This window comes from Anolis carolinensis, chromosome 2 (genome assembly GCF_035594765.1).
Source record: "Anolis carolinensis isolate JA03-04 chromosome 2, rAnoCar3.1.pri, whole genome shotgun sequence".
NCBI lineage: Eukaryota > Metazoa > Chordata > Lepidosauria > Squamata > Dactyloidae > Anolis > Anolis carolinensis.
In genome coordinates this window covers 30,643,317-30,670,003 of record NC_085842.1, presented here as the reverse complement: position 1 = coordinate 30,670,003, position 26,687 = coordinate 30,643,317, and the positions used below count along the sequence as shown (strand labels likewise).

Genomic DNA, 26,687 nt, shown 5'->3' with positions numbered 1-26,687 from the left:
ACCTCTCCTTGAATGTTACCTCAAATCAGATGGGCGTCATGTGGTGCATCGCATGTTGTTGAATCGCCTCACAGTATTCACGGTGCTGGTAAGGTTTCTTGGACTTGTCGTTTGGCAACATGTGAAGGGATGCATGATCCACCTCTACCTTAAATGCACTCAGCCTGAGTATTATTCCCCTCTCCACCTCAGTTGTGAGATGAGCATGAACTCGGTGCAAGTCTAGTTTGCACTGTGCTTAGTGCCTCTAATGTTTTTCTGACTGCTGTTGTAGTTCTTCGTACTTTTTTGCTATGGTTGTCAAGAGCTTATTTCCTACTGTTTTGCTCTTCCAGGATGTTATAGGGGGATCCCCTCTGGTTTCATTAGCATCATCCTCTGTGAAGAAGCTCTCTCTGTGGGCAGGAAAAACAGAGTCAGAGGAATCATCCCTCCCAGTCATTCCAGAAGGTCAGTTTGATGCCAAGTAGTAGGAATAGAGGGTACAAAAATGATATTCATGAACCCTTATTATTTATTATTTTATTTATTTATTACATCATTTCTACCCCGCCCTTCTCACCCATCAGGGGACTCAGGGCGGCTTACAATATACATTGGAAACACAGTTAAAAATCATCCAAGATTAAAAATTACAATAAAAATTAAAATATAAATTAAAAACCAGCATAATTATACATCTAAATAGATGTATAATTAGATACACCCCAGAGATTCCTAGAGAGAACATTCTCATCAAATCCATGAATAATACTATATAATAACATTTGGGAAAAAAATCTGTTCCTGGTTTGAAAGGGTTGTTTTCTGTTTAATTGCGTGGTACATACTTTGAAAGTAGTTGTTATACTCCAGAAACTTTGTTTTTGTGGCTGCCACAAACTATGTTGAATTGTTGTCGAAGGCTTTCATGGCCCGGATTGCAGGGTTGTTGTATGTATTCCGGGCTGTATGGCCATGTTCTAGAACAGGGGTCCCCAAACTAAGGCCCGGGGGCCAGATGCGGCCCTCCAAGGTCATTTACCTGGCCCCCGCCCTCAGTTTTATAATATAATATATTGTATAAACATATAATATTGATAATAATATTATGTTAAACAATACAAAGGGCATCCTTTGCTTGACCACTCCAACAACTATCATGTCAGACTACACAGAGAAGCCATTGAAATCCACAAGCATGTGGACAACTTCAACAGAAAGGAGGAAACCATGAAAATGAACAAAAGCTGGCTACCAGTATTAAAAAATTCAAAAATCAGAACAGTAGATGGGAAGCAACACTCTGAGGGCAGAGGAGCTCCAGGGACAGCTAATGACTCTAAACAAAGGATGCCCTCCAGGCAAGAGACAAACCTTTCCAATGCTAATTAAGGTGATTAACTGCAACATTCACGCTGACTTCCAACTGACAAAGAACTCTTCTCACACCCTGGACTCTCCACAGATATATATTATCCTTCCTTGCCTAGTTTCTCCATGCCTCACAACCTCTGAGGATGCCTGCCATAGATGTGGGCGAAACGTCAGGAGAGAATACTTCTAGAACATGGCCATACAGCCCGGAATATATAGAACAACCCTATGTTGAATTGGTTGAGAGTCTATGAGATGTGAAAAACTATAGCAAAATGTGCTGCAAGATGTCCTGTAAAAATAACATTTTTGCAGTTTAATAAACTTTTTCCATGTTTCATGATAGAATCACTTAGGAAATTACATTTATAAGACAGGAACAAAAATCATGTTACAAATCTGCAAAAGTCAAACCTGCAAATGAAGAGGGTCAACTGTAATAAGTGACGAAAGAAGGAAATGTAAGGTTGTAAACTGGGGTGCTCCATTAGCAGGAAAATGAAGATGCGAAAGAACCATGGAAGGATAGACAGGAGGAATAGCATAGCCACAAGGCCTAGCAAACAGAACAAACAGAGATGTAAATTGAGATGAAGCATGCGATAATGACTGAATGGTCTTTTCTAATCTGTATTCATCTTCTTCAGAGCCACCTTACTTTGAGGTAGAGTCCAGTGCCAGAAGTGCAGAGCAAAGCACACCCAATGTCCAGCCTGAGGGCCAGGCAGCTGGAAAATCACAGGTAAGACCTGACTCGGAATGGACTGTGTTACTGGAAACAAATTCAAGAGCTCTCCTTTCCCCCTCCTTCATTGGAAAAATTTATACTTTTCACTCAGCCCTTTTGAATATTAATTGTCTGATGTGGAAGGCCTTTTCATTGGGTATGTTGCATATGTGTTTTTACTGTTATCCTTTTTTATTGACAGCCTTTTAAACATTGTTTTAAATTTACGTTTTTTAATGTGTTGGGTTTTTTAAAACTTGTATTATTTATTGTTTGAAATATATTACGTTTATACTCAAATTGTGAACTCCCTTGGGTCCCATATTGGAAGGAGTGTTAGTGTAAGTTACATAAGTGAGATAACTATATCTTCGATCATCTGTTTTAGAGTTTTTTGTATTTGTATATACACATTAATTGCATTTATCCTGCCCAAACTGTAGGGTTGAGGCTTCTTCCAGGCACATTTATTAATGGTGATTTGGTTAATCTTGCAAGTAGGAAGATCTTACAAGTGGGAGGAAATAAGTAGGAGGAATAATTCATAACTGGTTGAATTGTGCACTTACATAGTAGAATTAATGCAGTTTGAGCCCATTTAAATGTGATGGAATCCTGGGAGTTGTAGTTTGGTGAGGCTCCAGCACCATTTGGTAGAAAAGGCTAAAGGTCTTATAGAACTACAACTCCCTTGATTCCTTAGCATTAAACCATGGAAGTTACAGTAGTATCAAACTGCATTAATTCTACAGTATAGAACAGTCATGGGCAAACTTCAGCCCTCCAGGTCCCACAATTGTGGGACTTCAGCTCTCACAGTTCCTAATATCTTACCAGCTGTTTGCCTATGCCTAAAGATGAACCTTCTGTCCATTGAAGAGTGTGACTTTCCACAATTGTTTGCTGTTCTTTCTTGCAGAAAAGTGGAGAACAAGAGGCAAGTAGCCCTTGCAAATCTTCTGTGAAGGAGCCACCGCAATCCAACTCCAACAGCACATGTGAACCAGTGAGCAGCGGGGAAGACACCCCTGAATCCGACGCCCAAAGCCTTGCATCTGTGGATGCGGTAGGCTTCTGTCTGCTCTTGAGTGACAGATCTCTGACTTTAATTCCAAATTTCAGGAGACAATATCCCATCCTATGGAGCCAGACATTTCCCATGATCTTAATCCCCACCCAATGTAGCAGTTCTATCACTAGATCATTACAAGGGGTCTCCTTTGTAAGATGATCCCCCTCATTAGTGATGTTGATCTACCTGTCCCTAGTGCTGCCTTCTAAAAGTATCCTATGAAGCATTTCCTTAGCTTCTGCCCACTACAAAAATGCAGTTGATCCCATCCCTTGATTCATTGATGAGCATCCCTATTTTGGAAAAAGTTATACCCAAAACTCCAGTACTAAGTTACTTTTCCTAATACCAAAATTGTGTTCTCCTGGCTGTTCTTCTCCCTCCTTTAGGGAGGTCCCATTGCCAACCAGGAGCCAGTGTTTGCAAACAGTCTGCAGGACTCGGCTTGCCTCTTGGCCAAGGCTCAAGCCTCCTTAGAAAACCTGGAGAAGCGTTTTGCCTCTGGCATCCATATGTTAGAGTCCTTTGTCACCCAGCAAGAAGGGATGCCAAGCCGGAGCAGCCACAGTGACGGAGCCCTGCAGAAGTGGGGTGAGTTCACCATTTTAGTGGGAAAACAAAGGGGGGTTACTATCTACCCCTAACGGATGGCATATATACTTTTCTTGCTTGCAACCTTTGGAAACAGGGGCAATATGAGTTTTCCCAAATGGTATGATTTGTTTGGGAATGCAGTGGCGCAGCAGGTTAAACCACTAAGCTGCAGAACTTGCTGACCAGAATGTCGGCAGTTCAACTCTGCGGAACAGGGGTGAGCTCCTGTTGTTAGCCCCAGCTTCTGCCAACTTAGCAGTTCAAAAACATGCAAATGTGAGTAGATAAATAGGTACCACTTCAGCAGGAAGGTAACAGCGCTCCATGCAGTCATGCTGGCCATATGACCTTGGAGTTGTCTATGGACAACGCTGGCTCTTCGGCTTAGAAATGGAGATGAGCACCACACCCCAGAGTGCTGTTCCCCTAGACTTAATGTCAAGGGGAAACCTTTACTTTTACTTTATGATTTGTTTGTAGGGCCTGTATCACAGTGAGCATCCTACTGCGCGGAAATTGTTGCTTATTTACACTCAATATAGTACATTGATAATATTCACATTAACTGTTACTGTGTGTAGCCTTACTTTACTTACTTACTTACTACTTAGGTGATCCCTCGTTGTCTGAGTATGATTGCCCTCCAAGTGTAGTGTCTTGGTGGTGGGTTCATAGGTGACTGTGGAGTCTTATTCTTGATCTGCATGTTCTTCTACAGTGAGGACATCTGTTTCCAGACAGAAGGCGGTCGTCCCGGTCAGGGTTGGCTTGACACGCCTTCCTCTTGGCATGTTTCTCCCTTTTGCCCTCCCTTCGTGCCTCTTCAAATTCAACAGCACTGCTGGTCACAACTGACCTCCAGTTACAATGTAGAGCAGGCATGGGAAAACTTTGACCCTCCAGGTGTTTTGGACTTCAACTCCCACAATTTCTAATAGCCTAGTTGTTAGGAATTGTGGAAGCTGAAGTTCAAAACACCTGGAGGGGCCAAAGTTTACCCATGCCTGCTCTAGCTCTATAATTGTGAGAGCTTGACCTTGAAGACAAACGTTCAAATTCCATCTCTGTCACCACTGATCCTTCATCATGTTTGTGCATCTGTGAAATGGAAGTAGCCATTAGTGTCTTCAGGAAGCTGTGAAGAAATTCCTTGTAATGAAGATTATGGTCACTGGCACTTTTTTTTGACAGCGCTGACAGGTTGCTCACCAGTCAGACAGGTTTTTGCTTCTTCGAGTCGTACATGCCTTTGTCCTGATCCATAGAGTACTGCTAACGAACAACCTTCTGTCTCCATCCACAGAAAAATGCAAGGAACACACCCAAAACCGCTCTCTTCAGACCCTCATTGATTTATCAAGCAAAGCCAGGAAAAAAGGCCAGGTAATATACCAAGCACCATGCAAAAGACTCTACTGTACTGAAGTCTATTGTACTTCGGACGTACTATGAAACATCATGACTCATGAGGGAAGGGGATTAAGATAAGGTAAAATTGGCAAGAGAGCATTAGGAAAAGTGTAAGACCACATTCCAGGTGTATTTACTCAATCGAGGGGATAACAATCCTGAATCTGAAAGATTTGAACAGGACAGCTGGTGACCAGGGTTCTTGGCAGTCTCTCATCCATACGTTGAAGTTGACTTAATGACACATAACCACAGATGTTTACGAAAATGGAAGCTGCTTTCAGCTTCCTATGTAATTTACTTGCTTTTATTGTTGTTGTGGGCCTTCAAGTAATTTCTGATTCATTACAAACGACAGGTAAGCCTGTAATGGGAGGATTTCTTGGCAAGATTTGTCCAAAGAGAGTTTTCTTGCCTTTGGCGTCCTCTGCAGCTGAGAAACTTGCCCAGAGTCACCCTGTGGGTTTCTATGGCTGAGGGATGATTTAAACACTGTTCTCCAGATTAGTAACCCAGTACTCAAAACTTCTCCACAATGCCACTATTGATCTCATTCCAAACATCTTTTTGTCTTCAGTGGAATCCTGTCTCCAGTGAGGTTTGCCGAAGATGGGAGAATATAATGGAAAGGCCTTTTTGTTGCATGCAAACGTATGTAGTAGATTTCAGTCAGACAGTAAACATTCATGTCAGAAAAGTATTTTCTGGAAGATACATATGTTGGTGTCCCATCGACACTACCATATAATTTTATTTATTTATTTACAGTATTTATATTCTGCCCTTCTCACCCTGAAGGGGACTCAAGGCATATCACAATGTCCACATACATGGCAAACATTCAATGCCATGTGAACATAGAGACAAAGACACACAGAGGCAATTTAACCTTCTCCAGCTTCCAGCTTCCTGAGGATATGCTCGATTCCGGCCACAGGGGGAGCAGCTGCTTTATCATCCACTGTGACACTGAGTCCTTGATGGATACTTCCTCATTCCAAACACTGCTGGGCAACTTTTATGGTGTCGTAAATTGGTTAAATTAGCCTCCCTACATAAGTGGTACCTAAATTTCCTACTTGAGAGATGCAACTAGCTTTCGGGTTATTTAGGTCAACAACAAGCAGGGCTATTTTTTATTTTAATGGTCGGGTGCTCACTCCGACATGAACTGGCCTCGAACCCATGACCTCTTGGTCATATGATTTATTGCAGCTAGCTACTAACCAGCCTGTGCCACAGCCCGGCCCTGCAGTTTGAAACAGTGTGTCCAGGCATGGGCAAACTTGGGCCCTCCAGGTGTTTTGGACTTCAACTCCCACAATTCCTAGCAATTCCTAACAGCCAGAGTTGAAGTCCAAAAACACCTGGATGGCCCAGGTTTGCCTATGCCTGTTGTAGACTCACATAATGCAGTTTAACTGCAATGAACTGCATTATACGAGTACACTGACCATATATAGTTTCAAACTGCATTATATGGAAGTGTTGATGGGGTGTTTTCTGTGAGCCAAGCTTTCACAAAAACAACAACAAAAACAACAATTTATTTATATCCCGCTTTTCTCCCTCACGGGACCCAAAGTGGCTTACAGACATACTAAAATTATGTAAACAACAGTCCAAATACATCAATAATAACTATAAAACATAAAATAAACAATTTAAAACAACAATAATATACATTCACCTCCTTGTGGCATCATCTCAGATTATATTGCACTTTGTTCCAGTCCATAGCATTATGGAGTTTATCACTCCAGATTAGTTTCCATCCTAAACTAATGCACCACACATTAAAACACATTTTTATAATTAATGGATATAATAATTAGTAAAAAATGTGTTTTATTGAAAGACATAAATCATATCAAAACCTAATAACTTTTGATGGATTATCAAACTTTCTAGTACATAAAATAGTATTTCACAGTATTGTGTAATAAGCAGGGTTCATTTTTTCCATGAAAACATTAATGCAAGAAACCCAGTTGATTTAAAAAACCCCAACCCCAAGTAGTTTAAACACAAAAAATTGTGTCTGTTTTTTTCCCAACCTTGGTTAGAAGAGTCTTTAAAATCTATTTATTTATTTATTTGTTTGATGTTTTAGTGACTGTTTTTTCCTGATTAATGCTTACAAATACGGTACAAAACAGGCTGTACTTAAAATACATTTCTCTTCATGGTTACAGGTTTGACCTCCTTCAGGAGATCATCCAAGAACTTCAGGGAACTGGAGATTCCCCAGCTGTCGGCCAAAGTAAGTATAAGGCATGGATCTTGTTTTTACAAGGGCATGGTTGAAGGATGGAGCATTTTCATCCTTGGTATAAATTTGTAGGAGGGTAAAAACATATGCTGTCAAAGACTTTCATGGCTGGAATCACTGGATTGCTGTGAGTTTTCCAAGCTGTATGGCCGTGTTCCAGAAGCATTCTCTCCTGATGTTTTGCCCACATCTACGGCAGGCATTCTCAGAGGTTGTGAGGTCTGTTGGAAACTAGTCAAGTGGGGTTTATATATCTGTGGAATATCCAGGATGAGAATCCTCCCCACTGTAATGTCCAGTGACTTTTTTAAGCTCTCGGGCCCAATTTGAGACAGCTTCCCATGTTGTTAAATGTGAAAATGAATGAAAAGGAGCATAAATGAAACTACTGACTAGAAGAAATAATTTCACAGAGGATGTCACCAAAACATTGTGTCTCCCCCTTTTCCTTCCTAGGACAGCAAGGAAGGAGTGGAAAAGGAAAACGTACAGTCCCGGGACAGAAGAATGCAGCTCCCGTCTCCACTGTGAGTCAGGGGAAGGTTGTGAATGTGAAAGACTCGTGAAGTATCATCTCCATACCTGTTTTACTTGGGGATTGGACTGAAACCTGCCATTGCTCCCGTTTTGAAATAAAAGTAATCTGCTCCTTCATTCAAGTAGCAGCCAGGAAGCACTTTGACAATCCAGCATCTTCAATTCACAAGCCTGTGGTGTTTAAAATTGTTGTCTATGACTCCCTCTGCTCTACCTTGAAAGGCCTGCTTGTAACTTTTGGCTCTATGTATAAGATATATATGTAACATAAATTAATTTTGTGTTTAGACTTGAGTCGCATCACTAAGATATCTCATGTGCGTACGTGCAGTGTATTCCAAAATCCAAAAACCCCAAAATCAAGACGTTTCTGGTCCCAACCATTTTTGGATAAGAGATATTCAACCTATATTCAAAACTTTTTTTTACAAAATGGGACTTAAGGTGACTCCAAACAATTAAAAGAAATGGGTTGCTATGAGTTTTCCGGGCTGTCTGGCCATGTTCCAGAAGCATTCTCTCCTGACGTTTCGCCCACATCTGTGGCAGGTATCTTCAGAAGTTGTGAGGTCTGTTGGAAACTAGGCAAGGGAGGTTTATATATGTGTGGAAGGTCCAGGGTAGGAGAAAGAACTCTTGTCTGTTGGAGGCAAGTGTGAATGTTGCAATTGGCCACCTTGATTAGCATTGAATGGCCTTTCGGCTTCAAAGCCTGGCTGATTCCTGCCTGGGGAAATCCTTTGTTGGGAGGTGTTAGCTGGCTCATCACATTCTCTGCTATGTCTGACTTCTCCGGTTGAGTTAGTCTGCAGTGCCTTTCATGCTCCTTGATTTGTGTTTGGGCAATGCTGCATTTGGAGGTCCCTTTGTAGACTTGTCCACAGTTGCATGGTAATCTGGACAGTAAATAAAGAGCAACCCAGTGATTCCGGCCATGAAAGTCTTCAATAACACATTAAAAGAAATGGTTTAAAAAAAATTAGGTTTAAAAACAATCCAACTATCATAGGTTCAAATTAATTGATTTATTAATTATTTATTAATCATTTATTAATAATGATTAATTAATTTAATCAAATTAAAAACAAACAGCATTTTAAACAACAAATGTCCAGCACACCATACAAGGGTTGTTTCTCCTTTTTTAAAAATACTTCTCAAAAGCCTGCCAATTTTTTTTTTTAAGTCTGTGCCCATATTCCCATCAGTTATATCTGTGGTTGAACCAAGAGTGTAAAATGTCCACTCTTTTCAGTGTTTTCTGCATCTGCACTTTCTAGAGATGGCAGATTTGTCCATAATGGTACTTGTTTTACATACATCTAAACCAGGCATGGGCAAACTCTGCCCCTCCAGGTGTTTTGGACTTTGACTCTCACAATCCCTAACAGCCAGTAGGCTGTTAGGGATTGTGAGAGTCAAAGTCCAAAACACCTGAAAAGCCAACATGTATCCACGCCTGCTCTAAACTCATCATCATCATAGGCTATCACTCGCAGCCAAATATGACTGCCTTCCAAGTGTATGTAGGGTCTTGGCGGTGGGTCCGTAAGTAACTATTGAGAATTTGATTTCCAAATGGAAGGTGGTCCTAACAAGGATTGGCTTCATCTTCACATGTTGCTCCCTTTCTCCCTCTATTTCTGCCTCGTCAAAATCCACAGCATAGTTAGTAACAGCTGACCTCTAATTCCAACATTCAGGTACCAGGTTTTCCCAGTTCTTGGTGCCTATGCCACAGTTTTTAATGTTAGTTTTCAACCCATCTTGACTAGACTACAATAATGTGCACTGTGTGGGACCTGCCTAGAATTACCTCCCCATTTCATGTTGAAAATGGTAAACAGCCAAACTGATGGAGTTATTGTCACCATTGGAGGATATGAGATAGGGCCCTTCCACACAGCCATAGTAAAGGTAAAGGTTTCCCCTGACGTTAAGTCCAGTCATGTCTGACTCTGGGAGTTGGTGCTCATCTCCATTTCTAAGCCGAAGAGCCGGCGTTGTCCATAGACACCTCCAAGGTCATGTGGCCGGCATGACTGCATGGAGCACCGTTACCTTCCCGCCAGAGCGGTACCTATTGATCTACTCACATTGGCATGTTTTCGAACTGCTAGGTTGGCAGGAGCTGGAGCTAACAGCGGCCGCTCACGCCAGTCCCGGAGTTTGAACCTGAAACCTTTCGGTCTCCAGCGCAGTGCTTTAACGCACTTCGCCACCGGGGCTCATACAGCCATATAACCCATAATATCAAGGCAGATAATCTGCAATATCTGCTTTGAACTGGGTTATCTGAGTCCACACTGCTATATAATCCAGTTCAATGTGGATTTTATACAGCTTTGTGGAAGGGGCTGTAGACACAAATATGTGTTTCTCCAACAACACTGTAGAGTAAACTTGCGGGAAACAAAATGCTGTAAGAAACCACATGATGGCACCCTAACCAATTATGAAAATTTCAAAGGTGTTCCCATCTCTAGAATCTCTCAGATTCAATTGCCAGCTCAATATACAACAACAACTTAGCAGTATGAAAAAGTAAACTAGGGTAAAACACGTTAGATACAGCTGCAGAAAATTTTGCCATTGTACTAGTGAAGAGGTGTTGGCATAATGGCTAAAAGAAAGTAGAATACCAAATGGCACGTGCACACCACAGGATGATGATAGCTTCATCATATGTTATAGTCATTCAGACTATGACAATGGGTGAAACAGAAGCTACCTTGCATAATACTAGTCCATATCTGGTGTGGAGATTTTCCCTTTCCTTGAAACCAATTGAAATGGGAGGAACATTTTAAGGCAGAGCTTCTCCAAGTGATGGTCCCTGGACTGATCATGTTCCATAGTAAGTTTTCAGGAAAGAAAGAAACAATTGTACCCAGTGGGCACAAATTTAGTGCCGGTCTCTGGCACATCGTTGGGGAAAATATTTACTAATGTCACATCTAATTTCTCTTGTCACTGAAGTCTTCTCTCCCTTGTATTATTGCTACTAATGCAGCAGGCATGGGCAAACTTTGGCCATGCCTGTAAAACAGGGTTTATCTTTTGCCTATATGATAATCTCAAATGTATGTGTGCATGTATCTATGCATGTGTGTTTTTTAAACTAATGACCCATGTGAGAGTGTGCAACACATGGAAACCATGTTTATTCTCTTCTCTCCATTGTCCCTTCTATTGCCATTGCCTAACTCGAAGGTCGTGGAGTCCAGACATTGTGGATTTCTTTGGGATTAAACCAGGTGTCACTTGGCATTTTACTCACACCAAGGAAGAGAAATGCCTCTGATCACACTGTCACAAGAGCTGCCATGAGAAGAGGCAGATTTGAGCTCCTCTTGTAGGAAAATATGCCATGAGGTTTTTTGGGGTACCTGGCTTACTCAATGAGCAACATGTGGCCTTGCTCTTTTCAGTTGGATTTGCTTCCCTGTGGGAAGTGCACCTGAATGTTGTGGGCCCCAATTTGAAGCTCACCTTCTCAATAGGGTGTCATCCACACATCCGAGGTTGCAAATCCTATGTGTGCAACTCAGGAAGAGGTTGCCACTGTTATAATAATAATAATAATAATAATAATAATAATAATAATAATAATAATAATAATAATAATAATAATAATAATAGAAAAGAAAAAGGTTTGGATTATTGATGTCACCATATCAGGTGACAGTCGAATTGACGAGAAACAACAGGAAAAACTCAGCCACTATCAGGACCTCAAGATCGAACTTCAAAGACTCTGGCAGAAACCAGTACAGGTGGTCCCGGTGGTGATCAGCACATTGGGTGCCGTGCCAAAAGATCTCAGCCGGCATTTGGAAACAATAGACATTGACAAAATTATGATCTGCCAACTGCAAAAGGCCACCGTACTGGGATCTGCGCGCATCATCCGAAAATACATCACACTAGACACTTGGGAAGTGTTTGACTTGTGATACGAAATCCAGCATATCTATCTTGTTTGCTGTGTCAGACTATGTCGTTGTGTCAATAATAATAATAATAATGGCTTTATTTTTGTGGGCCCCTGGTGGCACAGTGTGTTAAAGCGCTGAGCTACTGAACTTGTGGACCAAAAGGTTGCAGGTTCGAATCCGGGGAGCGGAATGAGCGCCCGCTGTTAGCCCCAGCTTCTGCCAACCTAGCAGTTCGAAAACATGCAAAATGTAAATAGATGAATAGGTACCGCTCCAGCAGGAAGGTAACAGCGCTCCATGCAGTCATGCCGGCCACATGACCTTGGAGGTGTCTACAGACAACGCCGGCTCTTCGGCTTAGAAATGGAGATGAGCATCAACCCCCAGAGTCGAACATGACTGGACTTAGCATCAGAGGAAACCTTTACCTTTCTTTATTTTTGTACCTCACCTCCATCTCCCCAAAGGGACTCAGGGCGGCTTACATATGGCACAAAGGGCCTAAAACAACACATAAAATAAACACACAGTACTAACGCTGTTGGTACTAACGCTCTCACGCACACAAAATGACATAAACACACACACACTTACCTGGACATGAGGTGTCAGTCCCCTTTCCTGTTCTGCATGAACATGTTAAGAGAGAGGAGAGAGAGAGAGAGAGAGGAAGAAGACAATGTCAGGAGAGAGCTTTGAGATGGTGAGAGGGAGAAGAAAGCCATGCCCACTCACACTGCGTGGCTGCAGAGATATCGCAACTGCAGCAGAACAAAACAATCACACCAGAAACAACAGTGGAACAGTTGCAATATTTGCAGCCATCAGTGTTTTCCCCCTTTAATGAAAAGATGCAAACCACTAACAATCAAAATCCAATGCAACAATGGTAAAGACACAACGTCATGTGATAGGTCCCAGACCAAATTGCTATTGTCCAGCTGTAATTGAGGTTTATTGCCTTGTGTGATAAAGCCTTAATATACTGAGTCAATCAAATAGTATGTTCCAGTATCCTGTTTTCATATGAAGCTGTCAGTTATAAGGTGCATAATTGTTGTTCTCCATTTTCTGACAGTCTTGTGATTTAGAAACATTTCAATTATTATGGATGGCATTCCCTAATCATATCTGTTATCAGCTGTTGATGATTCTATTGTCTGTCATCCTTGTGTTTAGGGAGGTCAGGCTTCTGTTTCTATTGCAAAAATGTGACATGGGACCTGCATGGTTTGGTTGAGAGATGTGGAGGAATGAAGCTTGGCAACAACTCTTCTTTCCTTTGCTAGCTAGAAGTGGGTGGATGGATTTGCTAGTTGGCATTTCTATTACACATTTACTCTAAGGAGCTCAATGTAGTGATCACTATTCTCATTCTGCTCATGTTTTCCTCCAAAAACCCTCTGATGAAAATTGCATTGAGACAGGGTGACTGGTCCATGGTTGCCGTGGTTTCTGCATGACAGGAGGTTGGACTAGATGGCCCTTATGGTCTCTTCCAGGAGCCCCTGATGCTGCAGCAAGTTAAACCGCTGAGCTGCTGAACTTGCTGACCGAAAGGTCAGCGATTCGAATCCGGGGAGCAGGGCAAGCTCCCACTGTCAGCCCCAGCTTCTGCCAACCTAGCAGTTTGAAAACATGCAAATGTGAGTAGATCAATAGGTACCGCTCCGGTAGAAGGGAACAGCACTCCATGCAGTCATGCCGGCCACATGACCTTGGACAACGCCAGCTCTTTGGCTTAGGAATGGAGATGAGCACCAAGAGTCAGACACAACTAGACTTAATGTCAGGGGAAAACCTTTACTTTTACCTATGGTCTCTTCCAACTCTATGATTATATGATTTTAAAAACATCTGGATAATAGTGGGGTGTTCCTGCGGATCTACAGCAGTGAGACCATGGAGGGTAACAAAATCCCCATAGAGGACCTTGGAAAGCTGTATACCTACTCTCAACAAAAACAAAATCAATTGTTTGACCTCCACTGCCCTCCAAGGGGACATGAAGACATGCTTACATTTTCACTTAACCTGGACTTTTCTTTTTGACAACAGCAAGTGACACAGAAATCCCTTCCTGTTTTTTAAACAATTATGTTTCCTGGGCCTGAATGCCTTGAAGGGACCATGACTAAAATGCTTTCAGCTTAGGGTGAAAAATTACAAATAGTTTTTGTATCTGTGGGATAAAGGCCACAAAAATGACCCCAAGGACCACATTGTGCCGGTCCCAGTGGTTCCAGCTGCAGTATATTGGAAACTTGGATTTCATTACCACATGCAAGATAATCCACTTAGGCAGAAAAAATGAAATGCAAAGATACAGAATGGGGGACACCTGGCTCGATAGCCATACTTGTGAAAAAGATCTTGGAGTCCTTGTGGACAGGAAGGTGAACATGACCAACGATGTCATGTGGCAGCTTAAAAAGCCAATGGGATTTTGGCCTGCATCAATAGGAGTCTAGTGTCTAGATCCAGGGAAGTCATGCTACCCCTCTATTCTGCCTTGGTCAAACCACACCTGGAATCACACTGTGTCCAGTTCTGGGCATTACAATTGAAGGGGGATGTGGACAAGCTGGAATGTGTCCAGAGGAGGGCAACTAAAATGATCAAGGGTCTGGAGAACAAGCACTACGAGGAGCGGCTGAAAGTGCTGGGCATGTTTAGCCTGCAGAAGAGAAGGCTGAGAAGAGACATGATGATGGCCATGTATAATATCTGAGGGGATGTTATAGGGAGGAGGGAGCAAGCTTGTTTTCTGCTGCCCTGGAGACTAGAACGCAGAACAATGGCTTCAAATTACAGGAAAGGAGATTCCACCTGAACATTAGGAAGAACTTCCTAACTGTGTGAACTGTTCAGCAGTGGAACTCTCTGCCTCGGAGTGTGATGGAGGCTCCTTTGGAGATTTTTAAGCAGAGGCTGGATGGCCATCTATTGGGGGTGCTTTGAATGTGATTTCCCTGCTTCTTGGCAGAATGGGGTTGGACTGGATGGTCCACGAGTGTGATGTCTCATGGGCCATGTAGTCCTGTTCCTAGTACTATTGTGGCAGACGAAGAGGAAAACTTGGGATTCCCACCGATTCAGCCAGAATCGGAGCCCCTGCACCTGGAGGATGTTTGCCCTCAAGAAGTCAGCCAAACAAGCCTTGGGCAGAATTCTCCCCCGTTTTCTCGAAAGGACAATTATAATAGAGATAGAGGCGCTAGGGAGGCGAATCGCCGGAGCGCCAGAATCGCAGCCAAACAATTAGCTGATTAGGTCTGCTTCCCTTGGGAAATTCTAAGGAGTCATGCATCTGGACAGAGTTGGGTTTCACTTCTAGTTCTCCAGGGAAAGTGTTCTTCTGGCGGGAAACGAGACCCTATTTAGGTGTTTTGCCGTGAAGGAAACCTTGCGGAGTCAACTCGTCAGCTTGAGGAGTGAGATCGTGTGTGGACTACGCAACTCCAGTTCCTTGTTTCCAGGACCAAGTTCCAAGCCTGCCTTGTTCCCCGGACCTCGCCACGGACCTTGTTCTTGCTTCTTGTTGCTTCGTATCAAGTCTTGTTTGCCAAGAATCTAGTTTGTTTTCCAGCCTTGTTGTCAAGCTCCAATGGACTAAAAGACCTTGTCATTTCCCCGCACTTTGCTTGGCAAAGTGTGTGTTTCGGTTATTGGATTATAACTTTGGACCTTAATATCACATATTGGACTTTAATTTCCTGGACTATATTTGACCTTTCCTGAAAGGTCTACTTCTGAACTATATTCTTCACTTGTTTTTATTGACTTTATATATTCCTTTAATAAAGATATTAGATAGAATCTGGCCTCTGCGCATGGTTATTGGTGCTCTGTAGCCTGGGTCCTGACAACGAGGTCTCTTCCAACTCTGTGATTCTATTATTCTATCCCCGAAAAGAAATGTATCACAAAACCAAACAAAAACACTAGTTAGTGTTACAGTACAAAGGATTTTAATACAAACGTGCTGGCTGAGCAAGAACATAGACGGATTTGCTTCCTCTAGTTACATAAAGGTGCTGCACTGTAACAATCCAGGTGTCAGAGACAGAGGCCATGTAGGGAAATGGCAGAAGTTCCATAGGATGTTGCCATGGCAGTTAAAGTGGAATCATAATATTATTATTATGTGTTGTGAATGGCCCAGATAATGAAACAGAACATAGGCATTCTATCTGCCATTGCTTAGGGCATTGGACTACAGTATCATCATTCCCAACTGACTTGGCTAGTATTCAGGAGTTATGAGAGCTGTAGCCCAAAGTCTGAATCCATTTGCTGCTCTTAACTAACACAGATCCATGGAAGCAATAGGGTTGACATTAACTGTTGACAATCTATCCCCACTTAACAGTTTGGATTGCAAGGGGGACCACGATTCACGCCGTCTATGCCACGCTGTCCTCCACCAGGTTGCAAGCTTTCAGGAATGGGGCCGTAACTGCCGTCGTATCTGCCCCTCATCCCTGATGACATGGACCCATCACCATCCCCATAAGGTGAAGAGTACGAACCTGCTCCACCACCATAAGGGACCGCATATGGTGCATTGGGATTCTCTTTACGTATGGGGATGTGGCCGCCACCCCACTCCTTGGCAGATGGGATATAGGGGATGCCAGGAGCCTTCCATTCTGGGCGCTGACGAATTCGAGGGTTATTGTACTGAAGGCCAGGGGGTAAGTTCCCATAGGGGCCACTTGCATATGGCTCAGGACCAGGGCCATACGGAGACGGTCTGTTCCCATAGGGGCCAGGTTCTCTTGGTCTACCGAATGGATTAGGGTTTCTCCCAAATATGCTTCCCGGCTTCCCAGATGGAAATGGTCTGCCGCCCTGTGATGTGGGTCGGGGTGTAGGAGAAGTGCTGCCTCCACTGCTTCCTCCTCCTCCAAACCCCCCAGATGTTGCAGGACTGCCGCCCACAATACGGCTGTCTCCCCCATCCGTGGCGTCTCTTTCATGCCCAAGCCGTGAGACATCAGGTTTGAGGAGCCCACTCGGCAACGAACACCGCTCCACACCTGGAGGCAGTGGCTCCAGTTCTTGCTCAAGCGTCACATCAATACATCTGGAGGCAGAGCCTGAAAGAGAAAGAGAGACAAACCTCAGAAAAGCACATTCGGGAGCTGTCCTACAAGTAGGTCCCTCTTGCGGAATCCATGCCCTTTCACAGGTTAAGACTTGGACACATGTGGCAAAAACAAAATCTGTGTGTAGTCAAGATAGGAAAAGGTATTGATGAAGAAGAACACAAGAGGGCCAGACTTTAGCACAGCAGGCTAATCATCTTGCCAACCAGAAGAGTGAGAGTTCGAAGCGCGGGTCAGGGTGAGCTCCTGATCTTTAGCCAGCTTCTGCCTACCTAGCAGTTTGAAAACAAATGTGAGTAGATGAATAGGAACTGCATTAAAGAGGGAAGGTATATAGGCTCCGGGTTTGATCATAAAAAAGGAAGTTTACAAACAAAGAAAGCTCTTTGGCAGGGAGATAAAATGACCAGAACCGAGTCTATATATACAGTAGAGTCTCACTTATCCAACACAAACAGGCCAGCAGAATGTTGGATAAGCGGATATGTTGGATAATAAGGAGGCATTAAGGAAAAGCCTATTAAACATCAAATTAGGTTATGATTTTACAAATTAAGCACCAAAACATCATGTTATACAACAAATCTGACAGAAAAAGTAGTTCAATACTCCGTAATGCTATGTAGTAATTACTGTATTTACGAATTTAGCACCAAAATATCATGATGTATTGAAAACATTGACTACAAAAATGTGTTGGATAATCCAGAATGTTGGATAAGCGAGTGTTGGATAGTGAGACTCTACTGTACCTCTATCTATTGTCTGTCTTGTCATTGTTATCATTGGCATTGAATGTTTGCCATTATCTGTGTTCTGTGATCCACCCTGATTCCCCTTCAGAAAGGGCGGATTATAAATACTGTAAATAAATAAATAAATAAATAAATAAATAAATAAGAGCCACGAGAGCAGCAGTTTGCTTTTGCTTGAGTCTGTTGGGAAATCCACATTTCAACCCCTTCTCTTCCTGTCCCTTGGACTGTATTCTGAACTCCGTTTACAACAACAAAAGTAAGGTGAGGAGAAAGGGGGAAAGTGGTTAGAGACGAGGGAAACTGGGACATTTTAAAAGCAACTGAAAAAGACTACCATTACTATATGTTGTCTGCGTGAAATAAGATATGCTGTGGGCTTTTATTTCAAAAGAAGGAACTGTCAAATCACCTCTGAGAGTATTCCTTGCATAAGGAAACCTATAAAATTCACGGGATTGCCATAAATCTACAATTGACTTGAAAGTACACACATAGACATGTTGCTTCTCATAAGAAAAGGTGAGGCTGATCAATGACAATGTCATATCTGCATTGTGGCACAGATTCAAAGCAACCAAGTGTATTTGCTTTAGTTTCCCTTCTGTGCTAAAATATATAGCGCTTGATACTAAAATCTGTGGATGCTGAAGTCCTTTTATATACAAAGACACAGTAAATGGGGTCCCTTATATAAAGAGAAGCCTCCCACAGGATGGTAAAACATCAATCATCCGGGCGCCCCTGAGCTACGTCCTTGCAGACAGCCAATTCTCTCACACTAGAATCGACTTGCAGTTTCTCAAGTCACTCCTGACACGAATATAAAGCTAGGTGTGTGGCAAAATCAATTTTTGCATTTTGGATTTTTTTTATTAGTACAATCATCCCTCCACATTTGAGATTTTGACTTCTGTAGATTTTATTAAAACGTTCTCTACAAATTTCCAGGTTCTCCAGTGTGACTACATGATCAACTTCTTCTGGTCATGCTGGAAGACCGAGAGATTGCTAGAGAGGCCACCTCTCTAGGAATCTCTATGTCTTCCAATGCCATTCTGTGATCAGCCTCCAGTGGAAGTCAGCCATAGAGTCATGTTAAAAGCCCTGGAAAATCACAGAAAGTGTTGTCTTGAGTTTAAAAATATAGCAATGTCTTTATTCGCATTTTTTTCACTTTCACTATGCTCCTGACTGTATTCTCAAGTATTTTCATAATTGAATCCATGGATGCAGAACCTGTGGATGCCAAGGACCAACCATAGCAGCATCAGACTGAGCCTAAAACACTAGACTCCTGCCATGACACAATTGCTGATAACCTTCTTTCCTCTTCCTGCTTCTGGCACACACCCTGGAGCCTGATGCTAGATACTGTCTCTCATTCCCAAGATCTGAGTGTGCTTGGAACGTGGCCTAGGAATTCAACATCTCGGCGACAACATGTTCTCCAGGTAGCAAAAAATAAAACAAGCTGCCACCAGCAGGGCCTGGCTCATTCTTTTGACAGGAGACTTGGCAATGGCCAAGCAAGGAGTGTCAACATGCACATGTCGGGGGTGGAAAAGAGAAACTGTGGCAAAGGCAAATGAAGGAGAAGACAAGAGGGAGGAAACTATCTCTGTTGGAAGCCTGCCACTCTCTACATAAACTCTCCAATTTCTAGTTCTCTCCACCCTATCTGTACCAGTGCTTCCACTTCTTGTTCTCTCCCCTCTAGAACGCAATCTGAGCAGTGTCTGTTGGTTATTATACCACTTGGTAAAGACAAAGAAGCTATATTTATATTGTAAAAATCACACAGCATTGGCAGCTTTTGTCTTTTGCTCCCGTTTCATCCTCTTATGTCCTTTGCCATACTGTTCCTCCGGTGAAAGATGGGGATTCTTTGGCCCTCCAAGTCCAGGACTACAGTATTTAAACTTTTCCACTTGTGAAAAATTTATGTAACCCCAGTTATATAGGTATAGGTAAAGGTAAAGGTTTTCCCCTGACGTTAAGTCCAGTCGTGACCGACTCTAGGGATTGGTACTCATCTCAATTTCTAAGCCGAAGAGCCGGCGTTGTCCGTAGACACCTCCAAGGTCATGTGGCCGGCATGACTGCATGGAGCGCCGTTACCTTCCCGCCGGAGTGGTACCTATTGATCTACTCACATTTGCATGTTTTCGAACTGCTAGGTTGGCAGGAGCTGGGGTTAACAGCGGGCGCTCATTTTGCTCCCGAGATTTGAACCTGGGACCTTTCGGTCTGCAAGCAGCTCAGCACTTTAACACACTGCGCCACCACCAGGGGCCCTTTTATATACCTATAGATATATGAGCTAAACATTTATAAACTAAACATAATATAAGCTGAACATGTTTAGCTTATATAGGTATATAAAATAGATATATGAGCTAAACATTTACTAATAACAATTCAGCATTTGCAAGTCTTGCTAAACAGACTGATGTTCCTTTTTATGAAGTACAGCTGAAGCATCTTTTGCAGAATGCTCTGTAAACTCTGCCCAGCAGATTCATGTTTAAGAAGCAGTGTTTAAGCTCAAGTTTTTATCAGCCATCAACAGCATTTGGGAATTGTAGTTTAAACATCTGTAGAGCTAAAAATCTTCCTCTCCATCTAGATCAGCTCCCATGTTTCAAAGTCCTTGAAATGCATCCAAGTTCAATTCCTTAGTATTGCTTCAACAAACCTAGGTTCACCTTTAAAGTGTAGCCATGGATTGGAACCGAAAAATATTAGAGGACTGTCCCCCAAAATACGAATTCTGCTCCCAAAGAAACTTTTCTATAGTCTCCAAATTTCTGGCATTACAGCACCATAAAATTTCAGTTGGAGATTTAGAAATATAGTTTAGGCATTCCAAGAAAAAGGGCAGGCAAAGTGTTCTAAGGAACGCGCACACAACAGAAATGTCTAGGAATGGTTGATTTTCAGTGACTCTAGTGCGAGAAAATTGGGGACTAAAGGAAAATTTGATGATGTGTGTGTGAATTTTGATATGGCGGGGTAGTGCCCTGATTCCTGCTCCACCCCATGTAGCTACACCTTGAATGTGTTTTCTTCACAACCAACAAATGAACCTCTACTTCACCTCCCACAGTTCAATTTGAGTGACAACCTCATATTACACTAAACATAACAACATACCTAATGGGTTGGAAACTAATAATAGGGAAGTGACACTTACATACATATTGTTTGCCATTTATTTATTCATAGCTATTTTCATTTGTCACTAGTTATGTTTGCTTTGTAAAAAGTACTTTATTGAATTGGGGGAAAGGACAGCAGGGGCACCCGTGCCTTCAAGTTACTTGCTGATTCATGGCGAGCAAGTGAATTTAATAGGGCTTTGTTATAGAAGGGAGGTGGTTTTGCCAGTTCTTGGCTCTGAAATATACCCTATAGTAGCAATATTCATTGATGGTATCTTATCCAAGGGCTAAGAAAAGGCTGATCCTGCCTAGGTTCCAAGATCAGACAGGATCGGACAGGATCTGGTGCCTTTAAGGTATTTAAGTCTGAGTAGGGGCATGTCCCACAACATTTCACTGATGAAATTTAGGACACGTGGTGAAGGAACATCAAAGTGTGGTCAAAAAGGCAAAAGTTATTAAAGAGTAAGAAGAGACTAAGACAGGCTGCAACAGTTTGCTTTTGCCAGAGCTGCCCCCTCCTATCTTCCCTGTGCTGGGTTTATGGATCACATACTATTTTGCACTTGAATTTTTGCAGCCATTGGAATAAGCCACAGACCAGGGAGTAAACTAGAAGAAGAACAGGAGGAAGAGGAAGAAGAGGAGGAGGAGGAGGAAAAGGAAGTTCATTTTAAAATCAAATGAAAAAGTGGGATGATGGAGGATTCATCAGGATTATCTCTGCCAAACTGGGTCAATTGGAAAATATGGGACAAAGTTGCATGTGTCCCTTTCTAATAAGTTCAGGCAATCTTGTATTTCTTCCTGTTTGATAACTTTTATTGTCTCGACCACACTCTGAAACTACCCGGCCACATGTGTCCTAATTTTGAGCTGCACAAGGTCGTAGGGTATGCCAATTGTGATGGCATCAGAGAAGGAATAGTTACCATGAAGGAAAAAGAAATCACATAGACCAGGAATGGGAATCCTGAAGTCCTTCAGGTGTTGCTAAACTACAAGTCCCACTGGTCCTTAAGAGCATTGCTAATGGCGGAGGATTCTGATAGTTACAGTCCCACATCTGGAGGGCTGCATCATAACGTATGCAGTGGCAAAATTCATCATTTATGATGCCATGTACAGCTATAATTTACCATCGGTGATGACACCACAACCATTTATATTTCTGAAAGTCAAATCTCCCGCTTTTGACCTTATTTTTATTCACTGCAAAAAAATGTGTTAACTTTTTTTTTCATGTCAGGAGCAACCGGAGTTACTTCTGGAGAGAGAGAATTGGCTGTCTGCAAGGACGTTGCCCAGGGGATGCCCGGATGTTTTGATGTTTTACCATCCTTGTGGGAGGCTTCTCTCATGTCCCCACATGGAGCTGGAGCTGATAGAGGGAGCTCATCCATGCTCTCCCTGGGTGGGATTCGAACCTGGCAGCCTTCAGGTCAGCAACCCAACCTTCAAGTCACAAGGCTTTTCTCCCCTAGGCCACCAGAGGCTCCAATGTGTTAACTGATATAATTGTTAAAATGCAAATGAATTAATTTTTATAATTGTTAAATTTGAATGTAACCACATTGGAGGTCTTTCTTAAGACGGAAGTGGTTTTATAAACATATAATAGAATTCAGAAAAGGTTCTTTTGGGATTCTGGCAATTCTAGCCCAATAGATACTTTCCCAATTACTCCAAAAAGGAACTTTTCCGAGTTTAGGCAATTTTTTCCAAGTTCAAAGAATCCATATAGCACAAAGCTCCCTAGCTTCTCCTCCATCCCTCTCTCCATCCTACTTACCTTGCAAATGAAGGCACAGCACCAAAACAAGGGCCACTGGAGTCACGCCAAGGAAGGGCCGTCTCTCTCGGCACACAGCGCTCATCCTGGAGGCCGATGCAAAGCAGCCTCCTTGCTCTCCTTCCTCAACTCTGCCTTGGGATGAAGGAATGATGTGGCTCCCTCCTCCATGCTGTGGGGTTTATATCACCTGGGCCAAGCCTTGCCCGGAGCACAAAAAGGCGGGAGCATCCCAAGGCAGGACTGAGATGCTGCATTCCTTGTTTGTTGTCATTGCTGGCCGCCCGGCACACCCATCAGCCCTGCCATTAACCTTGTGATGGAAATAAGATGGTTTAAGATGGGTCTGGTGCTTTGGTTGAGAAGCAGGGAAAGCAGTGACTTATGGAATGGCTTCATGATGGGTTATTTATAGCAGGGGTAGGACACTGTAACAGGGCAGAGGCTAATGTTTTTCCCTTGTGGGTCAAACCAGCATATTGCAGCATATTAGAAGTAACACAATGTCATTTTAAATATGTTATCATTCTTTCATTTGGAGCCCCCGGTGGCGTAGTGGATTAAAGCCTTGTGACTTGAAGGTTGGGTTGCTGATCTGAAAGCTGCCAAGTTCGAATCCCACCCAGGGAGAGCACGGATGAGCTCCCTCTGTCAGTTCCAGCTCCATGCGGGGACATGAGAGAAGCCTCCCACAAGGATGATAAAAACATCAAAAACATCTGGGTGTCCCCTGGGCAACGTCCTTGTGGACGGCCAATTGTTTCACACCAGAAGTGACTTGCAGTTTCTCAAGTCACTCCTGACACGAAAAAAAAATTCTTTCATTGTTATTTTTGCACTACAAATAAGATATGTGCAACGTGCACAGGAATTCGTTCATGGTTTTTTAAATTGTGGTCCAGCCGCCAAACAATCGGAAGGGCATGAACTGGCCCCCTGCTTAAAAAGTTTCAGGACCCTGGTCTCCAGTATGGAAAAGTAGTAAAAAAATTTGATGGTTAGATAGGCTCAAAACATAGGCCAAGAGAAAAAAATAGCCCATGGAAGAGAAGAATGAAATACACGGCATATCAAAATCTAAAAGAAAATGTCTACAAAATGCAGCTACGATGGTATCTCCAGAGAGATTAGCAAAGTTGTAAAGCTGCACAGACAAATGTTGAAATGTGGGAAAGAAAAAGGTACATTTGACCACATGTGGTGGACATGCAACAAAGTAAACAACTACTGGAAACAGATTCATGTATATCTCGAAATGATGTTAAACACAAATTTCGAAATAACACCACAAATGTACTTTTTGAACTTGCCTGATGAAGAACTAGAAAGGACATTTGGAAAAATTGTGTTTTACATGACTGGCAGCTCGAATAGTATAGGCTAGAGCAGGGGTCCCCAAACTTTTTAAACAGGGGGCCAGTTTACGATCCTTCGGACCGTTGGAGGGCCGGACTATAGTTGGCCACTGAGCAATAATAATAATTAATAATAATAATAATAACAACAACAACAATAAAAAAGAGGATTGGGAGAGACCCTTTGGGACATCGAGTCCAATCCCCTTCTGCCTTTGTGCACCGAAAGCACAAGCAAAGCATCCCTGACAGAAGGCCACACAGCCTCAATGTTAATAATAATAATAATAATAATAATAATAATAATAATAATAATAATAATAATAATACAGGGTTTTGGAACACAATACTCCTGACCTCACAATCGTGTTAAAAAACAAAGTATGGATTGTCGATACTGCAATCCCAGGTGACAGCAGGACTGAGGAGAAACAACTGGAAAAGCTGACACAATCTGAGGATTTAAAGATCGAATTACAAAGCCTCTGGCACAAGCAAGTCAAGGTGGTCCCAGTGGTGATGGGCACACTGGGTGCAGGGCCTCAAGACCTTGGCCTGCACTTAAACACAATTGGCGCTGACAAAATTACCACCTGCCAGCTGCAGAAGGCCACCTAACTGGGATCTGCGTGCATTATTCACCATACATCACACAGTCCTAGACACTTGGGAAGTGTCCGACGTGTGATCCAATTCAACAGCCAGCAGAGTGTCTGCTGTGGACTCATCTTGTTGTGTTTCTAATAATAATAATAACAATAATAATAATAATAATAATAATAATAATAATAATAATAATGGTTATAAGAGAAGAAGAGACCCATTGGGTCATTTAGCCCAACCCCCTTCTGCCCTTGTGCCGTGGGGGCCGGATAAATGGCTTCGATGGGCCGCATCCGGCCCCCGGGCCTTAGTTTGGGGACCCCTGGGCTAGAGAGACACTGGAAAACCTCAGAGATGCCTCCCTTAGAAGAATGGGGAAAAACATTACAGATTTGCTGATAAAAGATAAAATAACTGATCTTAAGAGGAGAACTTTCAGAGAACTTTGTTACTGAATGGAAATAATGACTCAACATAATGTAAAATTAAACTAAAAATGTACATAGGGGATCCTATAAGACTGTAGTTAAAGAGGAAGCAGATATTAATTTAGAGCAGTGGTTCTCAACTGTGGGTCCCCAGGAGTTTTGGTTTACAACTTCCAGAAATCCCAGCCAATTTACCAGCTGTTAGGATTTCTGGGAGTTGAAGGCCAAAACATCTAGGGACCCACAGGTTGAGAACTACTGATTTAGAGCCAATACCTTTATATGTACTATTTAAATGGAAGACTGTGACTCCTTAAAGAAAATTTATTATCTGAGAAATGATTATGGAACACTATTAGCTGGAAAGTACTGCACTGTACACAACAAACATTTACAAATGTATGTCTATTTGAATAAATAAATAAATTGATTATTTAAAAAAGTTTTTCTTTATCAAACTATAGTTTCCAGCTCTGATTCTATTTCTGAGCTTCATGGCTGAGCAGGAATTAACATCAACATCCAAAATAATATCCCAAACAGTTATATTACTAGTATTCCAGCTTTTGTGAGTGGCAGTTTGTTCCAGTGACAGCATAAAGATGGCATTGAGGGGCTTTGTGTGGCCTGTAAGATGCACTTTCCTCACACCTGAGTTATAAGGAAGCGGTACTCAGTGTGGTGTAGTAGTATGAATGTTCAGCTACAACTTTGGAGAACAGTTTGAATCCCTGCTTTAGTCATGAAACCCACTGGGTGACCTCAAATGAGCCACACCTTTTCAGCTTCATAGAGAGGTGAAGGCAAATCTTCCACAAAAACCATGTAATAGGCTCAACTTGGAGTTTCATTAGTCAGAAATACCTTGAAGGCACACAACAACCACAGTGAAGGCAGGCTGAGAAAGAGATGAGGACTTAGCCAGGGTGCTGAATATATCAATAATTTGACCACTTTGCATTTTTTCCTTCGAGATTTATCTTTTTTGTTCATTTGAAAGAGACAGTGAGCGTGAAAATAAAGAGATGATTGATAGAAAGTATGTGAAACTATTTGCATTGCCTACATGGGTATTCTGTTAATGACATATGCTGTGATGCCACAGACCATATTTTAATTCTTGAGGGCCACTGATGGCCCATGGATCACAAGTTGGGAACCACTGCTTTAGATAAAACTGGACTCTAGGGAAATATTTTCCAGCTTTTTCTCCAATTTGCAGATTGTCAAAATTAAAGGCCACAATTGATTTCTTATATTTGGAGGGTGTTTTTTATTCAAAAATTTGCAGCATCAGTAGCATCAGCACAAGTTGGAAATGACTTGAATAGAACAATACCAGCAAATCCAATGAACTAAGTGGAGATTCAATGACTTTTTTCCTCAATGGTGGTAATAGTTCCTGCTTGATCATTAAACTCAGAAGTGGAGTTAGAGCTGGGAGCTATGGTTCGAAAAAGAGTACGCTAAGGATCTTGTAAAACTATAACACTCATGACTCCATAGCATCGAGCCATGGCAGATAAAATACAGTCAAACTGCATTAATTCTACGGCGTAGGTACATATTTTGT

At 42.3% G+C, this 26,687-nt stretch overlaps 2 protein-coding genes across 2 annotated transcripts; one reads left to right on the top strand and one right to left on the bottom strand.

Annotated features, from left to right (window-relative positions):
* The first annotated feature begins 52 nt into the window (after nt 1–52).
* LOC103278041 (uncharacterized) lies at nt 53–8,257 on the top strand. The gene is made up of 9 exons (XM_062969337.1): nt 53–88; nt 336–450; nt 2,004–2,098; nt 3,003–3,149; nt 3,545–3,746; nt 5,053–5,132; nt 5,737–5,810; nt 7,355–7,422; nt 7,888–8,257. Exons 1-9 carry the CDS (start codon nt 53–55, stop codon nt 7,995–7,997), a joined length of 927 nt encoding a protein of 308 aa, XP_062825407.1. The 3' UTR covers nt 7,998–8,257.
* A 7,842-nt stretch (nt 8,258–16,099) lies between these two features.
* LOC103278026 (translation initiation factor IF-2) lies at nt 16,100–22,910 on the bottom strand. The gene is made up of 2 exons (XM_008105598.3): nt 22,729–22,910; nt 16,100–17,008 (listed from the first exon to the last, which is right to left on the bottom strand). The coding sequence occupies exons 1-2, from the start codon at nt 22,811–22,813 to the stop codon at nt 16,272–16,274; spliced, it is 822 nt and encodes a 273-aa protein (XP_008103805.2). The 5' UTR covers nt 22,814–22,910; the 3' UTR covers nt 16,100–16,271.
* Between the last annotated feature and the right edge of the window lie 3,777 nt (nt 22,911–26,687).